At 49.2% G+C, this 12,315-nt stretch overlaps 1 protein-coding gene across 2 annotated transcripts in view; it reads right to left on the bottom strand.

Moving 5' to 3' along the window:
- The window catches only part of CLSTN2 (calsyntenin 2), a 652,733-nt gene that overhangs the window by 105,384 nt on the left and 535,034 nt on the right, over window positions 1–12,315 (bottom strand). For both annotated transcript variants that reach the window (XM_067737667.1, XM_067737668.1), the window contains one exon: window positions 2,993–3,241. In XM_067737667.1, coding sequence (XP_067593768.1) covers window positions 2,993–3,241 — 249 coding nt within the window. The remainder of the gene's footprint in view (window positions 1–2,992; window positions 3,242–12,315) is intronic.

Genomic DNA, 12,315 nt, shown 5'->3' on the forward strand with positions numbered 1-12,315 from the left:
ACAGCATTGTTTTGTTTGCATTTAAAAGGAGACAATCTAAATGTCTAACAAAAGGGAGCCAATTAAATGAAGTATAATAAAGCCTAATGACAGAAGACTGTCATGTAATTCTTAGTTTTAAACAACATTTTATCACGTAGAGAAATGATCTGGATATATGTAATGTTATTTAAGAGAAACATAACATAATGGTATCACATGTATTATAAAAATAGATGGAAAACTGTAACAACATTCTACATATACATAGAAGTAAAAATAAGATTTCATTTGGTAGTGAAATATACCAACTGTTAACAGAAAATCCCTCCAAGTATTAGAATTTTAGGTGACTTTTGTATTCTTTTATACTCTTCTGTGTTTTTTAGGCTGCCCGTTATAAACATGTGTAGCTTTTATAACTTGGACATTTTTCTGACATATAAAAGCTCTAATCGAGTTTTTATTTGTTCCTGATAATTTTTTATTTAGGGCAAGGAGATATCTATAGGTATTTTTTTAAGGCAGAGAAATTAGAGGAAAATCTTCTGCATCTTTTCTTGTGCCAGCGTTGAACTGATTTGCAAAGGGTTACTTTATACTGAGCCCAAAGCTGAGCAGCTCCAGAACCTGTGGGTTGGAGGGGCTGACATGCCTGTTCGGGGTGCTGCTCTGATGAAAGTGAGGCATCATCATCTAATGCAGAGTTTTCAGCCGTGGCTGCACAAAAGAATCGCCCCGACTCTGACTTCCTGAGCTGGGGCAGGGCCCTGGCATCTAGGTACTTTTACAAGGTCGCCAGGTTATTCTAGTGCAGAGCAGAGTTGAGAGCCGCTGGTCTAGTAGCGTGGACCTGAAACGCGGGCCAGAGGAGCTAGGGCCAAGTCTGTTCCTTTGATAATCAGTTGTGTTGTCCTTGGCCAGTTGCTCAACCTTTCATATTCTAATTTCCTCCTGTGTAAGCCAGAGGTCTATATGTGTCAGGCCTGACTCCCAGGGGTATTTGATACATTTCAGAAAGGACTCTATGTGTGTGGGCGCTAACTCCAGCCAGGGTGACTTTCATACATCTGTATACTCCTAAGCCATTGTCTCCTGGATGCTGGCCCTGGATCAAGGAGGGGACAGCCCACCAGACACTGCGAAGATGGGGCCCCAGGGTGATTCCTGTGGTCCTGGGCTGAGCTCTGGACCCAGTCCCAAACCTCAGTGCCTCCTTAAGCGTGTCTGCAGAGTCCTTCCTGTACGAAGGACCAGGAAAACAAATCCTTGGCACTGGCTCTGACACAGATTCACCACATGACTGGGAAAAGCTGGGCAACTCCCCCCGTTTCCGTTTCTGTATCTAGAAAATACATTGGCTTTTACCACAAATATTGATTGAAACAGGAAATGTGGGGTCCTGGTAGTTGTATAATGTGGAATAAAACTAGAAATAATAATGATTATGACAATAACAACATCAGGTTAATTAGTCGAGCACAGATTTTTTATCTGGAGCTGCTAAGGGATTTCATACCTTATTTCATGTTTATTTTCCCCATTCTACATATGGGGAGACTAAGGCTCAGTGAGATTAGCAACTCCTCGATTTTCCTTAAGTAGTGGAAAAGCTGCCATGGGAACTCTGGCTGTTGAGCAGCAAAGCTGAACGGTCAGCCGTTCTTCTATCCTGTCTTCTCACTGCACTATCGGCTGTAGTGTAGAGTAGTTATTTATTTGGGGTATTTCAACAAGAGGAGCATTTGAAATGGGAAAAGGTGGACTTATAATTTAAGATAGACATAACATTTTCATAAGATATCAGAGTATTTGTGTGTGTGTGTGTGTGTGTGTGTGTGTGTTTGCATGTGGGGTGGTGTGTGTGTGTGTGTGTTTGCATGTGGGGTGTGGTGACCAGAGCATAGCGATGGAGTTAGCTGGATCTAAGCTTACATTCCAGTTCTGATACTTACCAGCTGAATAACCTGGGACAAGTTACTTAAAGTCTCAGGGATGTTTCCTTATCCTTAAAACAGGAAACACAATAATGCTCTCGTAAAATTGTTTGTAGAGACGTGAGGCACTGTTTAGAATAGGAAGAGCTAACACAGATTAGACTTCCGGTGTGTCAGGTACTCTTCTATTGCTCTATACATACAATGTCATTTAATGCTGATAAAAACCCTATGAGGTAGATAATACTATAATGCCCATTTTATAGACTGAGAAAGTGAGGCATAGAGAGGTTAACCCACTTGCCCGAGATCACACAGCCAATAAGTGGTGGAGTGTTTTTTTTTGCCATACGCGGGCCTCTCACTCTTGTGGCCCCTCCCATTGCGGAGCACAGGCTCCGGACGCGCAGGCTCAGCGGCCATGGCTCACAGGCCCCCCCTCTCCGCGGCATGTGGGATCTTCCCGAACCAGGGCACGAACCCGTGTCCCCTGCATCGGCAGGCGGACTCCCAACCGTTGCACCACCAGGGAAGCACATGGTGGTGGAGTGTTTTTAACCACCAAGCTGTGAACTGCCTTACACAGGCTCCGCAAGATGAAAACTGCCTAGCAAAGCTTAGCTATCATCGTCATGCACAGCAGTGATTTTCAAACTGCTGTTGTAAATTAGCAGGACCCTTCCATTGAAAATAAACTTCTGGAAATCTGTCTATATATTGATATAATACCGTGAAGGTAGAGCTGCTTTGCTTGAAGTAAGGATGAAGCCTCCTCCCCCAACCCCACCTCATATAGCAGCCCTAAGTTACTTCTGGGGACACTGGGGTTCTGAAGAACCCAGTCTGAAAACCACCAATTCCAGCTTTTTGACTCTTTGTGTCTGTATCCTGCCTCCCTTTCCTGGTCCTGCTCTACCCCAAGGCGAGGAAATCATCAGCCAGAAAAACAGAGACCAGAATATTTTCCCAGGGCCCCCGTCACACTCCCGCTTTTCTCCCCCACCCTTGGTGGCCGTGGCCGTGCCGGACCAGCTGGGACAGAGGGGGCAGATGCCGGGAGGAAATGCAAGACTCACCCGTTTTATCTGAGTTGCAGAGGATGGTTTCCTTCTCAGCCCTCACACCAGGGCTGGGGCCATGCTTCATCCACATGGTGATAGTGAACTGATCCGTCAGGTTCTTGGGTACAACCCCGTCAGGAATCTTGGCACCCTGCCTGCCGTCGAACTTGAAGATCATCTCGCTGCTGTCCACCAGCAGTCCTGCGGTCCAGTTGGTGGCGGCGCTGGGGGACGGCAAGAGGTCGATGATGCCAGAAGAGGCTCCTGCAGGGGATGGGGACAGAAAGAACAAAGGGTCATTCCTCCCAGGGTGGGTGTCCTCACGTTCTATTTTCTGCTCCTGGGTCAGCATGAACTACTCGGCGTACTTACCCAGAGCTAGGTGCTCAGCCCGAGCTAGGTGACTCGGGAAAAGAAGGGTTAAATGCCATCCTTGCCCGTGTTGCTTACGGTGGGCTTGCAGAGGCATCAGTAACTTACAGACAGAAGTATTGCATGTGGGAGGACAGAGTGCAATTAACTATTATACAAGAAAAAAGTGCTGGAGGAATTTAGAGAAATGAGATCACCCTGGGGGTTTCGATAAGCAGACAAGGGTCCTGGAGAAGGCCAGGGTTGGATTCGGATCGATGGATTCATTCACGCGCTCATCCATCCGTTACCCTGTCAGCCATTTATTGAGCACCAGTCGGGTGCCAAGACCCCTGCTGGGTGCCGGCGACGTAAACGTGAATCAGCACAGTCTCTGACCTGGAGGAGCTCAGACCCAACACATTGACAGACAATTGGGATGCAGTGTGATCAGAGCTGTGACGGGGAAAGTTCAGGTCCTGACCCCGCGAGAAAGAGTATGAGTCACTTTGCACTCACCACACTTTTTTCCAACCATTCGTTTAGGCCAAACGGTATAGCAGTTGAGAACACGGGTTTTGAAATCAGCAGAACCTGAACCTGATGCCTGGTGGCGGCCTGGCTTGCTAGCCTTGTGACTGTGACCAGTGACCTCACCTTTCCGACTCTCCACCCCCTTCTCTGCCACCTGCCCTCCCAGCTGTTGTGGGAACTGAAGAAGAGACAGCACCTGCACTTGGGGCAGCATGCTTGGCACGCGATGAGCGGAGCTCACTCCACGTTAGCTATAACCCTGTCGTTATTGTTAGAGCTGTTATTATTTCTGCTACCACTGTGATTCCAGGCTAAGGATATCCTGAGGCCGTGGGAGTGCCATAGACAGATTTGTGTCTTGGGAGAATCACACCAACAGCTTTGTGGAGGGGGGAGCTGAGTGAGCCTGCAAGGCTGGCCCAGAAGACAGGATGGCCCAGCTGGGAGGATAACTGGGCCGCCACGGACTTCCCACTGAAGCTCAGGTGCTGCCAGCAGTGTTCTCTGCATCCTTACGTCCCACAGAGGGGCAGGGCTCAACTACTCAGGGGAGGAGGAAGGTCAGGGGCTTCCTAATACCAGGAAACAAGAGCCAGGGAGTCCAAAGTATGCTCGGTGCAGGGGACCAAGTGTGTGTGGGCTCCCACCTGGCACAGCACTGACCCGGCAGCCGTAAATGGGTTTAATGGACAGTGGGTGTGTGTATTACCTGCCATTTGTCTGGGATCATTGGACTTCTGAATTCGGTATATCAGGGCCTCATGTCACCTAGGGGCTGCGTTTCAGAGTCAGCCACTACAAACATCTACAGTTAAAATGACACATGAAACTCCCTCAGGAAGGTACCATATTGGAAACCGATGTACTTCTTTGAAAATGTTTAAACTAGCCAGTTCTCCCTGCAGCCTTGGAACAGATGCCCATGGGTTTGCAGCTGAAAGCTGGCTGTGTGACACATCTGTATCCTTAGAGCAGGTGCTCTGCTTAGCCCTGTGAGGAGCTCGCCCTGGGAAAGGCCTCTGGGACCTGCAGTGACTGAGATGTGGCGGGGTGGGAGGTGGGAGTGGAGATTCCGGTTTCTTAATTTACGATCACCCTGCAGCTATGCTCATCAAGGGGAAGTGTGGGCAGCGTTGACTACGTTATTAATGCGTTTTTCTTGGGGCTTTTGCCTGGTAGCATGCCATGTTTATAACTGCCTTTTCTTCTACCCAGTGCCTCCGTGAGATGCTTCCGGGCATTACCCAATGCTCGCGTGAGCCTGTTCCTCCAGCCTCTTGTTCAGGCCCCCCACCTCTCATCAGTATTACTTGTTCTCCTATAATCCTTGAGACTTACTTGATGTCCATTTTACTTATCTGACAAGCTAATTCACACTAATGTTTTAACGACTAACAAAGCCTTAAAGGTTATCACCCTCCATAGGTATCTGAAAGAAGAACTCTATCAAGGTGGTAGCAGGTAGAGATTTGGGGGTGGCTGGGGAATGGGAGCTATGTAGTCTTCGGACCAAGTTCATCTTCCTAGAACTCCCCAGAATAATGCAACCTGGCAACAGCTGCTCTGCCCCATGAGTGAGTTGGCTCAGACACCAGGATTTGTCCAGCATGACGACAGCTGGTGACTAGGGCTCACAGGGAATGTGTTGGTTCCCGAAATTTCAGGTGGCCAGGGAGACGCAGGCTGAGCACCCAGGGCTCCTGACTTCTAGCTCAAGCCAGAGCAGCCAACACAATCTAGCAGGGCCCAGTACAGGGCCCACACAGCGCCGCAGGCCTGAGCATGGGGGAACCAGGGCAGGGCTGACAGGGCTCAGAACTCCACCCTTTGAGGTTCCTTTTATTTGTGTGTGGTACGCGGGCCTCTCACTGTTGCGGCCTCTCCCGTTGTGGAGCACAGGCTCCGGACGCGCAGGCTCAGTGGCCATGACTCACGGGCCCAGCCGCTCCACGGCATGTGGGATCTTCCCGGACCGGGGCACGAACCGGTGTCCCCTGCATCGGCAGGCGGACTCTCAACCACTGCGCCACCAGGGAAGCCCCTACACGCTTTTTTATATTCTTTTCCATTATGGTTTATCACAGGGTATTGAAAATAGTTCCCTGTGCTATACAGTAGGACCTTGTTGTTTATCCTTTCTATAGGTAATAGCTTACATCTGCTAACCCCAAACTCCCACTCTATCCCTCCTCCACACCTCCCTTACTCCTTGGCCACTGCAAGTCTGTTTTCTATGTCTGTGAGTCTGTAAATAAGTTCATTTGTGTCATATTTCAGATTCCACATATAAGTGATATCATATGGTATTTGTCTTTCTCTTTCGGACTTCACCTAGTACGATAATCTCTAGGTCCATCCATGTTGCTGCAAATGGCATTATTTCATTCTTTTTTATGGCTGAGTAACATTCCATTATATATACGTACCACATCTTCTTTATCCATTCATCTGTCAATGGACGTTTAGGTTGTTTCTATATCTTGGCTATTGTAAATAGTGCTGCTATGAACATAGCGGTGCATGTATATTTTTGAATTATAATTTTGACAGACCTTTATTCTTAGTTTCCTTGGAACATTTTATTGGGCACTGAGTGAGTGTCAGACCTGAATTAAATACTTCAATGCTTTTTCTTAGTTACTCATCAATGTGGTGAATACGATCACGATTCCAGTTTACAGATAAGAAACTTGAAGCTCAGCGAGCCTAGAATCACACCAGCTAGTAAGGGGACCCGTCATCAGGGTTTGCCAGCCCTGAAGCCCACACTCCCGCTGCACCACCCCAATCAACCTGGAGGGAAATCTTGCAACCTACTGCACATTTTAAAAAATTGAAGTATAGTTGATTTATAAAATTGTGTTAGTTTCAGGTTACAGCAAAGTGATTTGGTTATACATATATTCATATGTATATATTTGTATACTTTTTTCGATGCTTTTCCATTATAGTTTATTACAGAATAGTGAATATAGTTCCCTGTGCTATACAGTAAATCGTGTTGTTTATCTATTTTATATATGGTAGTGTGCATCTGTTAATCCCATACTCCCAATATATCCCTACCCACCCCCAACCTCCTACACATCTTACAAACATGGAAACTGAGGCCCAGAGAGGGGAAATGACTTGACCAGGATCACACAGCCACTCAGCTAGCTAGAGGCAAGCCCAGCTCTCAGACCCCCAGCAATGTTCTTTCTATCACACAGCATAGTGTCCTGCCAAGCCCAGCCCAGTTTTCGGGACCCCACCTCCCTGGACAGGTGGCTGTCCACAGAGAGGCATGTGCCTTGGCAAGGTCATCGTGTGGAGCTCTGTGTCTTCCCTGGTGAGGGGAGCAGCGTGCCACCCTACCTGACCCACAGATGTTGCCTCCTGGGAAGCATCACTCTGCATTTTACCAGATGGTGCGGGCTTTCACAGACTCAACAAATTGTATTTCATTTTTTCAGTGCGCTTAAATAAACTGAGAGAGGTTTTCCTTTCTCCTGAAGTTCTCGCTCCTCTCCCCAAAGGATCCCATGGAAAGCACTGGGTAAACAGGATGCATAACTCAGAAAGGTGGAACAGCAACATCTGCACATCAGTGTGTATTTTTTTTTCTTTTTTTTGCGGTACGCGGGCCTCTTACTGTTGTGGCCTCTCCTGTTGCGGAGCACAGGCTCCGGACGTGCAGGCTCAGCGGCCATGGCTCACGGGCCCAGCCGCTCTGCAGCATGTGGGATCTTCCCGGACTGGGGCACGAACCCGTGTCCCCTGCATCGGCAGGCGGACTCTCAACCACTGCGCCACCAGGGAAGCCCCAGTGTGTATTTAAGACACCCTTAGGAACCCTCACAGAGGTCCCTGGGACCACCACGTTGCTGAGAGTTCACGCTGGTCTGGTGCACAGCAGCTACAGCCTGAGTGCAGGAGGCTTACAACCAGAGGTGAGGTCTGGTTTGAAGTCCCCGAGCCCTATCAGGGCGGGGAAGCATCTCTGAGTCAGCAAGTAGATAAAGACAGGGGTGACTTAGGCAGATTTCAGGACACATGGTGGAGCGAGAGCCCACATGGAGCCTGGGGACAGTGGTCACCGTCTGGACTTCTTAATTGCTGGGTTTGCACGCTGCTTTGGGTGCCTTGGTGAGGGCAGAGTGTCCTTGGCATTTCACGGTAGGCCTGTGGCAATGGTGACAGACATGGAGCCTCAGTCATGCCTCCTCATGGTCCATCATGGGGCAGGGGAAAGGATGGCAAGAAGGAGAGGGTCTCAGGGGAGAGGAACCATTGTGCTCAAGGACACAGGCCTCATTCTATAGAGTATTCTCACGATTAGCAATAGCAGCTCCACGTTACTTCATTAAATGCTTATGTAATGTCTAAGTTATGCCAGGCACTGTGGTGAGAATGGAGCAACGAACCAGATAGAAATGGGCCCTACCTCTAGTCACCCAGTAGAAAGTCTTTTAGTTTTGGCATGTGGAAGAGTTCATTGCTAGAGAGTCTCAGGGGAAGCCAGGGAGGCCCTCTTGACAAAGGCTGTACTTGAACTACATGACGATAGAAAGCATTCTGTTCTCAACATACTTTTCTGACCCACTGATGGCACTTGGCCTTGTGACTTGCTCTGACCAATGAAATGTGAGTGCAAGTGACGTGTCATCTTAGGGCAGAAGTTTTACAAGCCAGTCCATGGTTCGTCACATGTTTTTTCCATCTGCCATGAGATCAACAATGTTCTAGATAGAGGCCTTTCTGTTAGCCTGGATCCCAGTGGGAAACTAACATAGAGCAGAGCCACAGTCAACCCGAGAAGGACAGGTGGTAGGAATAGAAAACAAACCTTTGTTATTTGAAGCCAATAGATTTTGGGATCACTTGTTATTGCAGCATAACCTGCCCTATCCTGACTGATACACCACATTAAGTGACTGACATCAGCGGCTACCATTTGCACTTCTCTATCTGCAGACCTTCAGGATAGATGTGGAGGACTTTCTGATGTCCTTTCCAGAGCTCACACCGTTGATCAGACTATCATTCCACCTCTGGAATCCTAGACAAGAGGGGTTCCTCAAAGGCCCTGAATTGTCCAGGTGAAGCATGCTGGGCTTTGGATGAGGGTGGTCAGCCAAGCTCTTGGGGCAGAGCCGTGGGTACCCAGGTGCTGACCAGCCTGGGAAAGGCCACTGTAGGCAAAAGCCTTCTCCAGGAATAGAAGGGCCTGCTGTATGGTAGCTGTGTAATTGACTGCAAAGAAGTCACATCCAAAGAGAAGCCCATTGCTCACTGTCGTCACCCGCGGGTCAGTGTGTGCACACTTGCTCATGTATGAGTAGTGATTTAATGGGACTGCCAACACGTATGCCTCAGTTTTCCTTAGAGACAGAGGCCCACTTCAACTCTCTGAGAATGGAAACACTGGCTATGACTGGGGGGCTGGTTCTGCCCCCCCCGGAAGCTCCAGCTGTTTCGAGGCATCTTGGAGGAACTGATGATGGCTTCCCCTGGTTGGGGTGTTCTGAAGGTATAAAAGCCTTGAACTGTGATTCTCAGTGAGGGCAAGCTCTGTTACGCTGCACGGTGTAGTAGAAAGCCATGGACTGAACTTCTTTTACATGTCTGTCTTCCCCAGGAGACTGAATTGTTAAGTGGTCTCACTAACTTCTAGATAACCTCACGAGTTAGAACATTTGGACACTGAACAAATATTTGCTGAATTAATAAATACATGAATGAATGAATGAATGGATTTGCTACGAAGACCTCCTGGACCCACAAGTGTATAAATCCTGTGAACAGCTCACCGACTGGTAATCTGAGCTGGTCTGACAGCTCAATCCCTTGATTTAGCAGAAGGGTCTCTCTCTGCAGCCTTTCCTTCAACAGGACCTGTCCTCGGAGCTCTTGACTCTACATAAAGAAAGCAGCTGACCCCGAGTGTCATACGGGGAGGTGCCGGCCAGATGCCAGGAGTCTGTGATTCCAGGGAGGAGCAGCCCTGGCCTCTGGTCTCCGAATGACATGCGTGTCACAAACTGCTTTGCTGTTTATTGTAATATGCAGAGACTCAGGGGCACGGAAATGAGCCTTTTCTTGGGCTCTGGTTAATGTCAAGTTTAATTTGGCCAAGAGTCACTGGGGCTTCATCATGCATTTCATACTCAAGGCAGTTCTGTGACACTTCACCTCGGGAAAGCCTGGGACTGAGATGGGAGATCCCTTCATCTTGAATCTCTGAACCCAGAGGAGGTGATAAGCGGCTTGTCCAACTTCCCCGAGAGGCCTGGCTTCATGTAAGCCAGTGGCAATGGGGGACCATGTCAGGCTAAGTTTGGTCCTATAAGCTGAAGGGGACACAGGTGCAGGGCCCTGTATCGTTTTTGTTTCAAGATGGAATGGAAGTGTTTCCATGCACAAACTGCAGGCAGCGATATGCCTGACGTCCAGTGTTCCCCTGGAAACAAAGAGGCCATTTCTGGTGCTACTGCACCTGTCTGGTGTTTCCCGACAGCAGCTTTGCCCAGCTGTTGTCCGACGGCCCCTTACGCAGGATCCCATCATTGCTCGTTGTGGAGCGACGTTGCAGGAGGAAGAAGCAGGTGGGCAGCGACCGGACCTCCACAAGGCGCCTCTGGGGAGACACCCTTGCCTGAGTCACCGCACAACAACAAATGTCACAGAAGCAACGCCAGAACTCAAAGACACCAGGAAGCGCCCCAGGACTGACCCTGGCGAGCACAGAGGGCAGGCGAATATTGACTTAAGGGAAGCGTTTGGAATGGCGAAGGAGTGAGAGATTCTAGCGGGAAGAAACATGAACAAAGGCTTAGGAATGGGAATGAACTGGGAACGGCGACAGATGGGTTACCCTGGCCAAGAAGAGGCAGGACGGCAGGGAGAAATGGGCTATAAGGACGGATCAGCAGGATGGAGGTGGGTCCTCGGGGTGTGGAGAGCCAGGCTAGAGCTAGGCATCCACACCTGGATGTTCCACAGGTCCAGTCATCACTGCCCCCTAAATCCGCCCTTGCCCTGAATTTGGTGGCTACTGGTTGGTGGCACTCTCGTCCAGTTAGATGCTCACATTAGAATCTTCTAAGATTCCTTCTTTTTCACTGCTGACAGCTAATCAGTGATTGACTCTTACCCCCTAAATCTGTCTTAAATTCATCCCTACCGCCACTCCCCCGGTTCAGAAATCATTCTCTCTTGCTTAGACTATGACGATAACATCTTAAGTGGTCTCCCTGTTTCCATCCAAAGTCAATAAAGATTTGTAGAATGAAAAATGCAAGAACGCAGGGGCTTAAAGTGTCATGGTGGCTCCCTGGCTGGGAAACCCCGCCAGCAACTTGTCGACCGTCCACTGAAAACACAGAGAAGCTTGTCTCCAGAACCTAAGGTGCCCCATGGGAGTCAGGAATTACAACCCAGGCTCTGCTTTAGAAGCGATCTGGCCTGCCTTTCCCTCACGGTTTGGAGAGCGCGTGGGGCCTGAGGAACCTGACCCAGAGCAGATGGGCATCTGTCTCACTCATTTGCTCCTGCCCTTCTTTCCTGAACTCTCTCTCCGCCGATTCAAGAGTCAGACTCCTAATCTGGAGGCAGGAGTGGCCCTGCCTGTCAGGCTCACTCAGGGTTTCCAGAAGTGCGATGGGAGGGTGGCACTGCCGGGAAGGTCACCAGAAAGACAGGCAGACCTCTCTTAACAAATGGTCGCTCCCAGCACCAGATAAGCTCGCATCTCAGGGGAAAGTGCTTTCCTGACTGAATTAACCTGCCTTCCTGCCACGTGAGGCTGGCAGCCCAGAAGCAATGAGCTACGTTAACAACCAGATGCAATCTGGCTCTAAAGTTTCTTCGCTCAGAAAATCCTTTTCACTCTACCTATCTCCTGGTCTCCCCTTCGCAACATTCAGAATCAAATCACCAGTGTGCGCCCTTGGGCCCATCTGATCTTTAACAAGCTGATTCCATCATCTCTTTCTAACCTGGAGGAGTTCAGGAAATGACCGTCACCCGCGGTGGCATGGGGTGGACTTGACTTATAATTCAGGTGCACGGGGAGCGAAATGGGATATTCATTCAAAGTAAGTTGTCAGCGGAGCTGGCTTCTCCGCTCCCGGACTGAAGGAGAGAACCAGAGGCAGCTTTCTCAATACTGCGGGCCCCTGAGAGCCAATTTTACAAGAGCAGTTTGGAATATGGAGGTCGTGGTGTTTTTCCGAATCTCCTGCATCATTCTGGAAAAACGGGCCTTCCCACATGCCCTCCTTGCCGGCCTGGTGACATGACAAATAGGACGCGGTGAGACCCGAGCGGGGTGTACTTCACATTCAGTTCTCAAATTGTCACTTGGTCCTTTGGGCAAGAGCTGTGTGTGTGTGTGTGTGTGGGCGCACGCACGTATGTGCATGTGTGTGCATATTTGTGTATGCATGTGTGTACCTGTGTGTGCCTGTATG

This window comes from Pseudorca crassidens, chromosome 5 (genome assembly GCF_039906515.1).
Source record: "Pseudorca crassidens isolate mPseCra1 chromosome 5, mPseCra1.hap1, whole genome shotgun sequence".
Classification (NCBI taxonomy): domain Eukaryota; kingdom Metazoa; phylum Chordata; class Mammalia; order Artiodactyla; family Delphinidae; genus Pseudorca; species Pseudorca crassidens.